The sequence below is a fragment of the Drosophila mojavensis genome, unplaced genomic scaffold (genome assembly GCF_018153725.1).
Source record: "Drosophila mojavensis isolate 15081-1352.22 unplaced genomic scaffold, ASM1815372v1 contig_136, whole genome shotgun sequence".
Lineage (NCBI taxonomy): Eukaryota > Metazoa > Arthropoda > Insecta > Diptera > Drosophilidae > Drosophila > Drosophila mojavensis.
In genome coordinates, this window is record NW_025318667.1 from 25,617,606 (window position 1) to 25,631,190 (window position 13,585).

Below are 13,585 nucleotides of genomic sequence, written 5' to 3' on the forward strand. Positions count from 1 at the left end.
GATATATCGATAGTCGACATGACATTGAGTTGACATTTCGGAGTATAATTTTAGCATTTCTACCGATTTAGTTCTTAATTTTATTTTTTGCAATTGAAACAGTGGACGATTGTTATTAATTAATTTGTAGCACACGTGTCCACTATCTACACACAACAATAATGCGACAATTTCTGTGCATTGACAACGATTACAGCAGCTTCTAAGTGCAGCCAGCTGCTGTTGCTGCTGTGTGGGTGGGTGTCTGGGCGGCGGGTTGGTGGCCGTTGGGGGAGAACACTGAGACATTGACAACAATTACATACGCTTAGAGCATCTCGTCGCATACTCGACAACTGACGCTCTTAGAGGTAATTATGTAAGTGAATGTTGGAGCAACTATCAAGATTTAGATCATAAAACGTTCACCTGTCCTAACAACAGAATAACGCGTAGATAAGAAGGGGACGATAAACCGAGATGCGTTCTCGTAGTAATTCCGGGGTTCGCCTCGACTACTATCAACGAATTGTGCATCGCTTAATATTGGCACATCAGGAGCCAGTGACCGGTTTATTTCCCGCCTCAAACGTCAATTCGCATGCATGGATACGCGACAATGTGTATTGCATTCTGGCTGTGTGGGGCCTGTCAATGGCCTACAAAAAGATCGCCGATCAGGATGAGGATCGCGCCAAGTGCTATGAACTGGAGCAAAGCTGTGTCAAGCTGATGCGCGGCCTGCTCATGGCCATGATGAATCAAAAAGATAAGGTCGAGAGATTCAAAATGACCCAAAGCCCCTTCGATTCGCTGCATGCCAAATACTCCAGTAAGAATGGTCTGCCCGTTGTCGGAGACAACGAATGGGGCCATTTGCAAATTGATGCGGTATCCCTATACCTGTTAATTCTGGCCCAAATGACCGCCTCCGGTCTTCAGATTGTTTTCTCATTGGACGAGGTGTCGTTCATACAAAATCTGGTATTCTACATTGAGTCGGCTTACTCCATACCAGACTATGGTATTTGGGAACGCGGCGACAAGACCAATCATGGTGAGTACTTACACCATCCACATGCAATAGGTACATTCATTATGGCATTTTATTGGTGACAGGTGAGCCCGAACTGAATGCCAGCTCCATCGGCATGGCTAAGGCAGCATTAGAGGCCATGAACGAGCTGGATTTGTTTGGAGCACGCGGTGGACCCGCAAGTGTCATACATGTCCTTGCCGACGAGGCGCACAAGTGCCAAGCAGTGCTGCAGTCCATGCTGCCGCGTGAGTCGAACAGTAAGGAGCTGGATTCTGGCCTGCTGTGTGTCATTGGCTTTCCAGCTTTTGCTGTTGACGATGCCCAGCTAATACACAATACACGGGATGCAATATTGTCGCGCTTGCAGGGAAAATATGGCTGCAAACGCTTCTTGCGCGACGGCTATCGCACACCCAAGGAAGATCCCTCGCGTCTCTATTATGAGCGCTGGGAATTGCGCATGTTTGAAAACATTGAATGCGAATGGCCGCTCTTCTATTGCTATCTGATACTGTTCCACGCATTTCAAAATGATAAAGTCTTGGTGCAGGAGTATGCGAATCGGCTGGAGAAGATAATGGTACGCTCAGAGGATGGTACACTGCTGATACCTGAGAGCTATGCTGTGCCGCAAGATTTGGTGGGCTTTGAATATCAGAAGCCCGGCTCGCAGGAGCGCGTAGTTGTTGGCCGCTGTCCCTTCCTATGGGGCCAGTCGCTGTTTATTCTAGGTCGCCTCTTACAGGAGGTGGGTGCATCTTGAACGAGTCTTGTGGATATTCCTTTTTCATGCTGTATCATGTTCTTTCAGGGCTTTTTGGCTGTGGGCGAGCTGGACCCGTTGAATCGTCGCCTGGGCGCCCAAAAGAAGCCCGATGTTGTCGTTCAAGTGGTCATCATAGCCGAGGACAACGAGATTCGCGACAAGCTGGCCGAGCACGATCTGCATGTGCAAACGATTGCCGATGTGGCACCCATTGAGGTGCAGCCGGCACGTGTGCTCAGCCATTTGTACACGTACTTGGGACGGAATCGCAAGCTGGGACTAAGTGGACGTAAATCGCGCGATGTCGGCATATTAAGTACCAGCAAATTGTACTCTCTGAAGGATCGCATCTTTGCCTTTACTCCGCAGGTAAATGACTCGGATCACAGTGGTTCAAAAGGCCCCACCTAAACGCACTTTGTACCGCTCTCTGTGTGTACGCTCTCTAGGCCAATATTATTCTATCCAAATCCCATTCTTTCTTCTCTGATTTCAATTATTTTAAATATTTATTTCCTACACATGTGCTATTATTATTACTATTATTATTTATATTATGATTATTATTATTATTGTATTACGCATTAGTTTGTCGACTTGTCGCGCTTCTATATCGCCTCCGATAACGAACTCATGATTGACATCCTTAAAGGCGAGATCAATTTTCTCAAGTCCGCTTGGGATCTGCTGGGTCGTCCCTTAGTAACGCTCGTGCTGAAGCGCATCCACTTAGGTCGGTCCACCTTGCTTAAATCCCAATCCGTTTTAATTTTCATTTAGTATTTAGCTGTACAATTGTTACATTTATCGCCTATATATATGTGTGTGTGTGTGAGTGTGTGTGTGCGTGTGTGGGTGCGTGCGTGTGTGTGTGTGTGTGGTGTATGGTTACAGTTAATTTGCATATTAATTTGATTTGGATTTTGTTATTAAAAAGATTTGTTATTATTATTAATTTTATTTTTGTTCTAATTATGATTGTTCATTTGTAGTTATTTTGTACAAACATCACAACACAAACACACACACACACGAACATATTGATATGTAGATATATATATATATAGATATACATCTGCACATATGTTGTTTTCAGCTTTAGTTTCTTAGCTTAGTTTTAGTTGAGTTGGTTTCTAGATATACTACATATATACATATACATATATACATACATATACATACATATAGCTTATAGCTTAGCAAACTAAACTTTTCTTTGGTAGTGGACACCAAAACACAGACACAGACACAAACAAATATTCATACACACACACACACACACACACACGCACACTGATATATGTATGTATATCGGGAATAGCCTTTGTATTATAGAATATATATTCTTTCTTTATATATAAATATATGTGTATATATGTATATATTTCAATATTCATACATTAGGATAAACCGTACATATATATATACATATACATGCCTAAGCTGCAGCCATAGAATTCTCAAATGGTCTTCAAACAGCTGCGCAGAGAATCTACTTTATATATGTATATGATAATCACATCAGTACTTAAAACTTTGCGATCCAACACTCTTTCGTTTTGTATGCCTAAATCAGTTTGCAGCTCTCATAAATATACATAAATATATATACATGCATATATATCTATACATATAAGTAGCTTATTCTGTTCCTTGGATATCATTTATTTCTCTATGCTTTGCACTATATTCCCATCCCAACCAAATGAAAGAAAGAGATCCGATTTCCCATGTTATAAATTGGCCGAAATTGTAGAAACAAAATTCTCTCTCTGTTCTCTCTCTTTTTAACCAATAATAACAACAACAACAACAACAACAACAATAATTTGTACACACACAGCATATCGACTATGAAGAATACTACACGACACGCGATCCCGATCTGCTCGCTAGCAATTTTACCACAAACTTAGGCTTCTTGACCAACAATTGGCGTCACATGTTGGGCAGGCCGACAATCACATTAATGGCAACGCATTATATGCTAGGTAACTACATCTCGAAACCCACGAAACACAACCCACAAACAAACCTCCAACCACACCCAACTATACCCGATCAAGCAAATTTCAAATTTCCTACCAAGGACTGCATATGCAGTCATATATATATATATATATATACTATATACACACACACACCACATACACACACACACCACATACACACACACACATGCATACATACACACATGATTATATATTTACATATATGTATATACGCATATGCATATATGTATGTAAATATATATAAACACAACAAGTGATATGATCCGTTCTATGCTATGTTGGGGTTTTAATCTTACGAACTCGCAATGTGTTTCTTTGTATGTATTGAGCTTTGTGCGCTTTTGCTTCTTATTCTTCTTGTTGTTGTTATACAAAACCTCTCTAATTATTTAATTTCATATAGATGTCTATATATACATATATGTATATATGAACGAATCTGTACAAAAATTATCGCTTATATTCTATTCTTTGCTAATTTTGATCCGACATTTGCTTAAAGCACTAAATAGCTATTTTTGGTCTATCAACTGCTTGAGTTGGGTGCAGTTCTTGGACAGGAACTAATTAGATTAGATTATATTAGCTTAGATTCAGGTCTAAATTCCCAGAGCTGACTAGATAGTAGCAAGTAAAGAAAAGTGAGTTAAGACAGTCTAGATAGAAGCAGAGTATTATTTGAATTCATCTCTAATCTCATCTTAAAGAACTTAAAAAAAAATTTGTTTTAAGGAATAGACTAGAGTTTTTTTTAAATTTCCTCCCAAACAAATAATTGTAATTGGACTATACTTTTCGCATATCAAAAACCAAGTTAAAAATAGCTCTATTTCTTCTGAATTTAATATTACAAGAAATGTATTTTTGTTATACTTAAAACGAAATATCTTGAGGTTAACAAATGGATTTTTGGTTTTGATTTGCTCAATGAAAGGAAAGCTATAGAAAAGCTTGGGTGGAAAGTCCACCTCATCTTTGTATCTCTTCTGGTTTCAGTTACGGATCAAACAAGTCCTAAACTCTTTTATACGCCTTACCCAGATGAAGACTCTGTTGACACAAGTTTGTTTGTACGCCCTTCCCTTGCTTAGCCGCATCAACCAATCCCTCCAAGTTCCCTGCAAGTCACTAGCCCATGGATAAATGCTAGCCCCTTAGCTCCCAATCTAGATACTTAAGCCGCCCCGCTTCGTCCCCTCTCTAACTGCACCTCTGCTTGTGCTGCACCCACTAAACTAAACTAAACTAAAAACTCAGCCAACTTTGGTGCTGGTCTATGCTAATTAGTTAGCGAATGGCAACGGCTGTTCGGAGTTGATCTTGGCGTCTGTTGGTTAGTGTTGTAGTTTGTGATTAAAACCTAGATGTAAGCGCCACCCGCTAACCACGCACCACTTGCCTAATCCCACCAAGCATCGATCGATCGGTCAGTCAGTCTAATAACAAGCCATACAAAACAATGCGCATGCAATTCCGATGGTATTTGGCTAACGGTTTTCTTTCTATGACTACTGCAATGCGCGCACAGACCAGGACAAGATTCCGCTGGCCATGATCCAGACGATGCGCAAGCTGAAGTCGGGCTACATAAATGGCACTCGGGTCATGCTGGGCAACCTGAAGGACTTTCTCAACACCTCGGCGATCACGGACTTGAGCTTTCTGGGCAGCACCGAGGACGGCTATCCGGACCGGCTTCACCCGGATGTTCAGACCTATTTGGATGAGCATCTGTTGCGCTCGTTCAGCAATCGCAGCACCATGAATCTACGCGGCGGCCAGCTGCGTCCGCGACATCTGCGCCGACGCATGTCCTGCAAGGGCGCCATCAAGAAGACGCGCTCCATCAATGTGGACTGTAAGTGTGCCTGCCATAGAGATTGACGATGATGATCTCTCATTCTCATGAAATGCTTTCCCTCTCTCTCTGTCTCGCCCCCAGCCGATAACTTGGGCATGGAGGGACCGACGCCACTGACCGAACGCCGCCTCTCGTCGATCGTGCCGCCGCCCTGGCTGCAGCCCAACAAGCAGGGTCACGTCAGCACCTTTGCCACCACGCCCGAGGAGGGGCCCAGCTCGCCGCCGCAGCTGGGCGGCGATCTGGGTCTGCGCGAGAACATCTATCCCATGGATCCGCAGCACAGCCGCTCGGCCATCGATCGCCGCAGCGAGTTCGTGCGCCAGCAAGAGAGTTAGTCCTCGATCCAACAAGCACACTTTTCCTTTGTTCGCTCCGATTCGGTGCTAATCTTAATTTCTCTCTTCTTTTGTATGCTTTATCATTTCGTTTTGGTTGACACTTTTGCGATTTGTTTTGTTTGCACCACTTGATCAAATACCCAAAGTAACTGTGCCCAAAATTCTCATTCAACGCCATCGCGTGGACACCAATTTTGCGGACACAGAGGTGGATGAGCTGATCGCGATGCTGCGCGAAACCGAGAATCTCGAGGAGCAGGGCGACATCCTACAATATCTGGTCGATACTCAAGGCCTGGACTTCAATACGGGTAAGTGGCCGTTCCACGGGCCTCATCTCATCACTGAGCTGTAGGGACGTCGACTTGCAAACGGGTTTACTTAACCGATTCACCCGGTTTGAGGATTACTGAATGCTGAACCGCACCTCTATAGCACTGCGGGAACTCACACATACACAGGCATATACACGCGCGCACACACAGACACACACCCACACATACATGTATATACTCTATAGACATAGAAATAGAGAAGAAAATTTCCGAGTTTCTTCTAGAATTTTGTTGTGCGTGGCTGGTTCAATGGGTGTCTCGAGGAGTTTCGGTGTTGCTGTACGATTTCACAATGGAGCATTCGCAATGTTTTACGATTGGCTACCTAATCGATCAAAGAGATGTACAAATTAGAAAAAGAAAGTTTCCCAATTCTCATTCCGAATTCATTTTCTTGAAGCCCATTGTGAAATCGATAACGGCTTGATCCTAATGTCGATACTTATCGATCTAAATGACATTTAATTGTTTTGTGCGTTCGTTCTTTGTATATGTGCTTTGTGCTCTCGTTCTTGTCCACACTTCACATTCGCATCCGCATCGCTATCCGCATCCATAGCGGGTCTGGGCTTAAGGCACAAAACTGATGACAATGCCGCTGGTAAGTGTTGAAATTCAATCCTTGATCCTTGGTGTCCTTCCTGTACGTTGGGCTAATTGTATAATGTTGTTGGTGCTATGCAACTGTGACCCAAGCCACCTCCCACTCCTACTCCCACAACCACACCTACTACCCCACCCAAACAACAATTGGCATAGCATATCTAGTTATATCCGCACACATACATATGTATATTCTCTTCCAATTCGATCTCCATTATCTTTGAGACGATTCTGTTCGATTCGATTCATTTAATTTTTGGTATTCTGGTGGCACAATTTCATTTACGTTTAACTGTTATACACACTATCTCTCTTTCTCCCACACATATCACACACAAACTGTTATACACGGTGCTTAACTCTTATACAAGCTGCGAGAGACTGTTATACACAGCGCATATTATTTCACGTTGGCTTCGCCTTATTTATTAATGCTTTTTATCCACGAACTAATTTAATAACCAATTTTATTTATTTTTATATATTTTATTTTCAATTCAACACACATACACACACACACACATACAATAATCACATACAAAATACCCAACAATTATAACAATCCGCTTCATCTGCTCTTCATGACATTAACGGTGAAACGATCTATCAAAAACTCTTCTGCATCATCAACTACCAACTACCACAACTGATCCACCACAATGGCCCGTCAACCTAACCCCCACAAATGAATCCAACTAACCAACAACAACAAAACAAAAAAAAAAAAAAAAAAAAAAAAACAAAATGAATAAAGAGCTCGAACAAGCATTCATGGACGATGCAATGCTCGAGTTGTCAACTGCTGGTGGTGGTGGTGGAGCAGCTGCTGCTGCTGGTGCTGGTGCTGGTGCTGGTGAGGGCAAGCCTGTGGCCGCGGCTGTGCCTACAGTGATCATCGATGCCACATCCCCCACAACTAAGGACGAGGAAAATGCCAATCTGACCGCCGCCTCCGCCGCCGCCGCCAATAACAGCAGCAACAGCAACAAGAACAACAGCTTGAATAACAACGATTCTTCTCACTCTGAAGGCATGCTGGAGGAGGGACGTGTGGTGACTATAAGGGATCTGCTGAAGGGCCTGTACGAGAAGGCCTGCCAGGAGAAGCTATGGGGCCTGGTGCGCCATACAGCCGGCATGCTGGGCAAGCGCGTCGAGGATCTGGGCAAGGCGGTCACCGATCTGCTGGTGCGCCAAAAGCAGGTCACCGTCGGCATGCCGCCCAACAATGAGCACACCATAACGGCACCCTTGCCGGAGGTTGAGCTGCGTCAGCTAATACACGATGTGAGTAGCCAGTAATCTCAATCTCCGATTACGTTGCCCATCCTAATCCTCGTGCCATTCCCTGCTACAGGCCTACGGCGACGATGAGAGCACAGCGATGCTGACACAGGAGCTGATGGTCTACCTGGCCATGTTCATACGCACTGAGCCGCAGCTGTTCCACGAGATGTTGCGGCTGCGCGTGGGCCTCATCATTCAGGTCATGGCCAAGGAGCTGTCGCGCACGCTTAACTGTGACGGCGAGGCTGCCTCGGAGCATCTACTTAACCTTTCGCCCTTCGAGATGAAGAACTTGCTCTACCACATACTCAGCGGCAAAGAGTTTGCGGTCAGCAGCGGTAAGTCCATGCCGAAGCATTGCTCTCGGCTCATTCCCATGCATTCTTATCTCATTCCCATCCCTGTTCCATAGCAGTGGCTCGTGGCAATCTGTCGATAGTGAGCTGCAAGTCGAGTCGGGTCAGCAAGAAGAGTCAGATTGGACTCGGCGATCCGGAGGGCGAGGATGCACTAACGGCGACCATCGATGATCGCCAGGGCCAGTGGCTGCGCCGCCGGCGACTCGATGGCGCCCTGAATCGCGTTCCACGTGATTTTTACTCGCGTGTCTGGACCGTGCTGGAGAAGTGTCAGGGACTCGCCATTGAGGGTCGCGTACTGCAGCAAAGTCTTACGCAGGAGATGACGCCGGGAGAGCTGAAATTCGCCTTGGAAGTCGAGACGGCACTCAACCAAATACCCCAGCCGGAGTACAGGCAGCTGGTTGTCGAGGCGCTCATGGTGCTGACCCTGGTCACCGAGCACAATATGGTGCCCTCGTTGGGTGACATCATCTGTGTCGAGCATTTGGTGCACAAGGCGAATCAGCTGTTCCTAGAGGATCAGCGCAAGGTGCAGGGCGACGCGACGCTGTGCTGTGCCAAGCTCAAGGATGGCAAGGAGCAGCAGCAGGCTGCCTCCGGCATGTTACTCTGCGGTGGTGCCGCCTACATTTGTCAACATCTCTATGATAGGTAAGAGTCCTTGAATCACTCTTCCAATCAAGTAAATACTGTATCCGCTCCCCTATGCTCTCAGTGCACCCAGCGGCAGCTATGGAACCATGACGTACTTGTCGCGCGCCGTCGCTCTGGTGCTGGACTGTGTGCCCAAGCATGGTGAGATGGAATGCGCAATCTCCTAAAGCCAATGTGCGAACGCTACACTCAACCTGGAAACAAGCAAAGCGTCTGTAGGACGACGCTCACTTAATGCCATGTACTGTACTATCGACGACTTATGCTATTGTCTTTAGCTCTCGCTCTCGCTCCCGCTCTCTCTTGTTATCCACCTATCACGCTATCTCTCTCTGTTTGATTATCTGGCTGTAGACACACAGTCTCATTCTCTCTCGCTCGCTCGCGTCGTACTTGCGTCTGGCCGTGTATTTAGCCCAACGATATGTTAAGTCTGAGATCCGCCCCGACTCGGCAATACTGTATATATGTATTTTGTAGACCATCCGCCTACTCAGCAATTTGTTAATGTGTTTCTTTTTTGTTGAAATTCTGGAGCGGCTGGCAATCCGGGAGCCAAAAACACCAACACACCAATCTCTTCACACTCCCAGCAGCTATCAACGTGCCTGCTTCCGCCGCATACATTGAATATGTATTATCACAATAATTGATTGATTGATTGATTGATTTTTACACGCCAATGACAACTGCAGTTCCCCCACGGGAATTCGACCGACACGTTTTAAATGTTTTTTTCTAGATCTACTAAGTTGCAAGTTATTATTGTAAAACATACAAAAAGAATAAATATATATGACAAGAGTATTTTTTTGCAATGTTATTCCTCAATTGTTTCATTTGGAGCACCGAATATATATCACATTATTATAATAGATTATATAGATGGTCGATTCGGAATATATGTGTACATATATTTTACACTACTCATAATCTTGATTGAGATATATTCAAACTAGAATAAAAACAACATTTAGCCTTTAGTTTGTTAAGCATAAATATCATTCCTTTGTTTTATTTTTTCTTTGCTGTGTAATTCGCATCAATTTGCGCACGTAAAATGTTTACAAAAATTGTATTCATTTACAAATTGTTTGTGTGTGTGTTTTTTGTTTGTTTGGTTGATTTTAGACATTTTTGAAATGTGTTTTTGTTTTTATTTTTAGATGTTTTTGTTCGGTCCTCCCTTTAGTGTTGTAAGCTGAGCTTGCGCAATAGTAGTAATTCGTGTAACAAAAAAACAGATTTGAAACAATGTTCACAGACAATTTAGAAAAAGCTAATTGCGTACAAGTGTGTGTGTGTGTGTGTGGCTTACGTGTGGATGTGTGTGTGTCTTTGTGGTTATTAGTTTAAACAGAATTATAAAATTAGCGATGATGTTAAACGAGAGTTCTAAGGTTTTAAAAAAAAATCCTAGACAAAAATACTTAAGAAGAATTACTGTTTAGCAATAGCCCCTGTCGGGCACACGACGACGAGGTGCACACTTGATGATGTCGTCCACACGGAGAATCATTTCGGCTGCCTCGGAGGCAGACATCAGGACTTGGCGTTTCACGGCGAATGACTCTGTGATGCCCAATGCACGCACATCGGCAACCTTGCCCTCGTTCATATCCAGACCCAGCTGATGCTTGCCCTGGGCATGGCCAGCGCGCAGCTCCGAGATCAGTTGAGCTGAATCTAAGCCAGCGTTATCGGCAATAGCTGTGGGCAGTGACAGCAGTGCACCTGGGGAAGCCAACAGCGAAATACATTAATCAACTATACAGCTTACGAGCTTTGTTATTTACTACTTACGTGCAAAGGCCTCAATGGCAATAGCTTCCTTGCCGGGTGTCTCGGATGCCTTCTTCATGACGGCATTGGCCATCAGAGCTTCAGCACAGCCGCCGCCATAAATTATGCGCGTCTCCTTGACGGTGGCAGCCAGCACACACAGAGCATCGTGCAGGGAACGATCAGCCTCGTCCAGGATCTGTTGTGTGGCGCCACGAATGACAATGGTGCAAGCCTCGCCCAGCTTAACGCCGCTGAAGCGCAGCAGTGTGTCCTCGCCGATCATCACCTGCTCAATGAGCTTGCACTCACCAAGCTTGACCAGAGCGGGGTTCTCGAATGTGGACACAATCTCACCGCCGGTGCAGTAGGCCAGACGCTCAATGCCATCGAAATCGGCATGCTCAATGGCCATCACATGAGCATCGGCAAACAGCTGCTCGGGATAGTTGTAGATCAGCTGGCGATTGATGAACACATTGCATTTGTGGCTCAAAATCTTTTCGACTTTCTCCTTCATCTTCTCCTTTTCGGCCATCTCCAGATCGGCAATCTTGGCCAACGAGTCAACCTTGATGCTGCTGCCGAATACTTTGATTTTATCGGTGTCCATTGGTGTGTTGGCAATCAGAATTTTTGCGTTCTCAATCTGTATAAATAAAGTAGAACACAACCATTATATATATTATATTATAATATTATCGATCTGCCTCTACAACATCTATTTAAAACCTTGTGGGCTCACTTCACTTCACAATTAATTAAGGACTCTTTTGCTATATTCACTATTTCTTTCCTTTTAGACACTATGAATTGTGATCACAAATTATTGATTCCGTTGCTTAATAAACTTGTTAAAAATTGATTGGTTTAATATGATCTCATGGTTCAATTTAGATTTGTAATGATAAGGATCATATTTTAAATTATTTAATTGAACACATGAAGAGAAATGTTGCACAGATCATCGCTTAGCTGTTTGCAGTTGGTGGCTGCCACATCAAACTCGTCAAAATGGCTGTGATATGATAATCTCATAAACATAGCTCACAGTCAATTTGACGCGCAAATATGGAGCATTAGAGGAAGCGTGAAACACATACATACACACACTATCAAATATTTATAGAGGTAAATGAGTAATTGTTTGGGCTTTCACTTACACGCTGTGGTTGGTGCACGCCGGGCTTCTTGTCCAGCAAAAAGCCATCATCAAGGAACGAATCCTCTAAGGTACCACCGGACTTTTTGATGATTTGAATGGACCTAAGTTCACCCGAGCCTTTCAGGCGCAGCACTGCATCGACGGCCAGATTGGCAAAGAAATCCTTATGCTGATGCAGAATCTTTGAAGACAATGTGGTGCGTGCAATGTTAAGCAAATCTTTTTTGAATTTCTCATTGTTGGCCGAATTGTCCTGAGCGGCGGCTGTCAGTGCATCGAGAGCTACTTGGGTGGCTACGCGCCAACCAGCGACAATGATCTGTGGATGAAGCTTCTGTTCAATGAGCTTCTCGGCTTCGCGCAATAATTCGGAGGCCAGCACAGTCACGGATGTGGTGCCGTCGCCAACTTCTTCGTCCTGTACACGCGACATATCGACGAGAATTTTCGCAGCCGGATTGTCGACGCCAATAGCTCGCAAAATTGTGGCACCATCATTAGTCACCTCCACCTGGCCGGCATTACGGCCGGCGGACACCAAAATTTTGTCCATGCCCTTTGGTCCAAGGGTACTCTTCACAAGATCACCGATGGCAATAGCGCCAATGAATGACGACAGACGCGCCATTTCGGCTTTCTCCTCCTGCGCCTCATTTTTGAGGATACGCACAGGATTCAATGACAACTCCTATAAAGCACATATATGGATCAATATTAATAAAATAATTAAATTTTCGACATTGTTTATGGATACACCGCGTATATGAATGCACATCTGTTCGTGTGTAAAAAAGCTGCGCACCTATTGCATCGGACCTAACCCCAAATAGTGCGTGATTCATCGGCTGCTGCCAAGCGCAGCACACACCCAGCAGCATGCACTTAAAAAGTGCCTATTCATTTCTCAGAAATACGAGACAGTCTTTGCAATTGGCGACACATATCCCAGACTGTTTAAATGAAAATGTAAACATAATGGAAGTTTCTGGAAGCTATGTGCCCTCACGTGTGTGCGGGCTTGTCAAGTCAAATGGCTTGAGGCTGATGATGGGTTTTGCAGTCGGTGCGTGCGGCTTTTCACACCCGGCAAATAAAAACGCAAGTTTGTATGAAATTATCAATGAAAATATGAATATTCCACCACACTTGCATCTAATGTGTTGTAAACTAATTATATTATTTATGCAATTTAATTTAATTTACCATTTTCACTGCTTATTCACAACTTTTTGATCACAGAATTCAGAATACCCCACAGCGCGACAAAGCGACAAAGAAAATGGCGAATGAAAAGGTATGGTTGTTGATGTCGTATCGATGTATCGATATTTGAAAACCTGCTGTCAAAATCTATCGTTAAATGAGTAGACAGCACGAAACATTCGATATTGACATTAAA

The 13,585-nt window shown here is 44.2% G+C and overlaps 2 protein-coding genes across 15 annotated transcripts; one reads left to right on the forward strand and one right to left on the reverse strand.

The window, feature by feature from the left end:
- Positions 1 to 7: 7 nt before the first annotated feature.
- LOC6584710 (probable phosphorylase b kinase regulatory subunit alpha) lies at positions 8 to 10,062 on the forward strand. 14 transcript variants are annotated; one of them, XM_044010348.1, is made up of 13 exons: positions 9 to 358; positions 424 to 1,036; positions 1,099 to 1,766; positions 1,830 to 2,153; positions 2,373 to 2,517; positions 5,325 to 5,654; positions 5,739 to 5,990; positions 6,145 to 6,309; positions 6,893 to 6,934; positions 7,691 to 8,223; positions 8,294 to 8,561; positions 8,636 to 9,236; positions 9,301 to 10,062. In XM_044010348.1, exons 2-13 carry the CDS (start codon positions 460 to 462, stop codon positions 9,404 to 9,406), a joined length of 4,011 nt encoding a protein of 1,336 aa, XP_043866283.1. In that variant the 5' UTR covers positions 9 to 358; positions 424 to 459; the 3' UTR covers positions 9,407 to 10,062. The 14 variants fall into 14 exon arrangements, with proteins under 14 accessions (XP_043866300.1, XP_043866283.1, XP_043866280.1 ...); XM_044010345.1 differs by lacking the exon at positions 2,373 to 2,517 and adding an exon at positions 3,628 to 3,775 and having other exon boundaries at positions 10 to 358; positions 421 to 1,036; XM_044010342.1 differs by lacking the exon at positions 2,373 to 2,517 and adding an exon at positions 3,628 to 3,775 and having other exon boundaries at positions 10 to 358.
- Positions 10,063 to 10,218: 156 nt separating this feature from the next.
- On the reverse strand, positions 10,219 to 13,495 carry LOC6584711 (T-complex protein 1 subunit beta). The gene is made up of 4 exons (XM_002010319.4): positions 13,390 to 13,495; positions 12,185 to 12,874; positions 11,043 to 11,670; positions 10,219 to 10,973 (listed from the first exon to the last, which is right to left on the reverse strand). Exons 1-4 carry the CDS (start codon positions 13,390 to 13,392, stop codon positions 10,687 to 10,689), a joined length of 1,608 nt encoding a protein of 535 aa, XP_002010355.2. The 5' UTR covers positions 13,393 to 13,495; the 3' UTR covers positions 10,219 to 10,686.
- Between the last annotated feature and the right edge of the window lie 90 nt (positions 13,496 to 13,585).

Coding starts and splice junctions, on each gene's coding strand:
- LOC6584710 (XM_044010345.1), top strand. CDS start 460: ATGCGTTCTCGTAGTAATTCCGGGGTTCGCCTCGACTACTATCAACGA. Junction 6,935..7,690: donor AACTGATGACAATGCCGCTG/GTAAGTGTTGAA, acceptor AAATGAATAAAG/AGCTCGAACAAGCATTCATG. Junction 9,237..9,300: donor TGTCAACATCTCTATGATAG/GTAAGAGTCCTT, acceptor CTATGCTCTCAG/TGCACCCAGCGGCAGCTATG.
- LOC6584711 (XM_002010319.4), bottom strand. Junction 11,671..12,184: donor GCGTGCACCAACCACAGCGT/GTAAGTGAAAGC, acceptor TTATTTATACAG/ATTGAGAACGCAAAAATTCT. Junction 10,974..11,042: donor TGCCATTGAGGCCTTTGCAC/GTAAGTAGTAAA, acceptor TGGCTTCCCCAG/GTGCACTGCTGTCACTGCCC.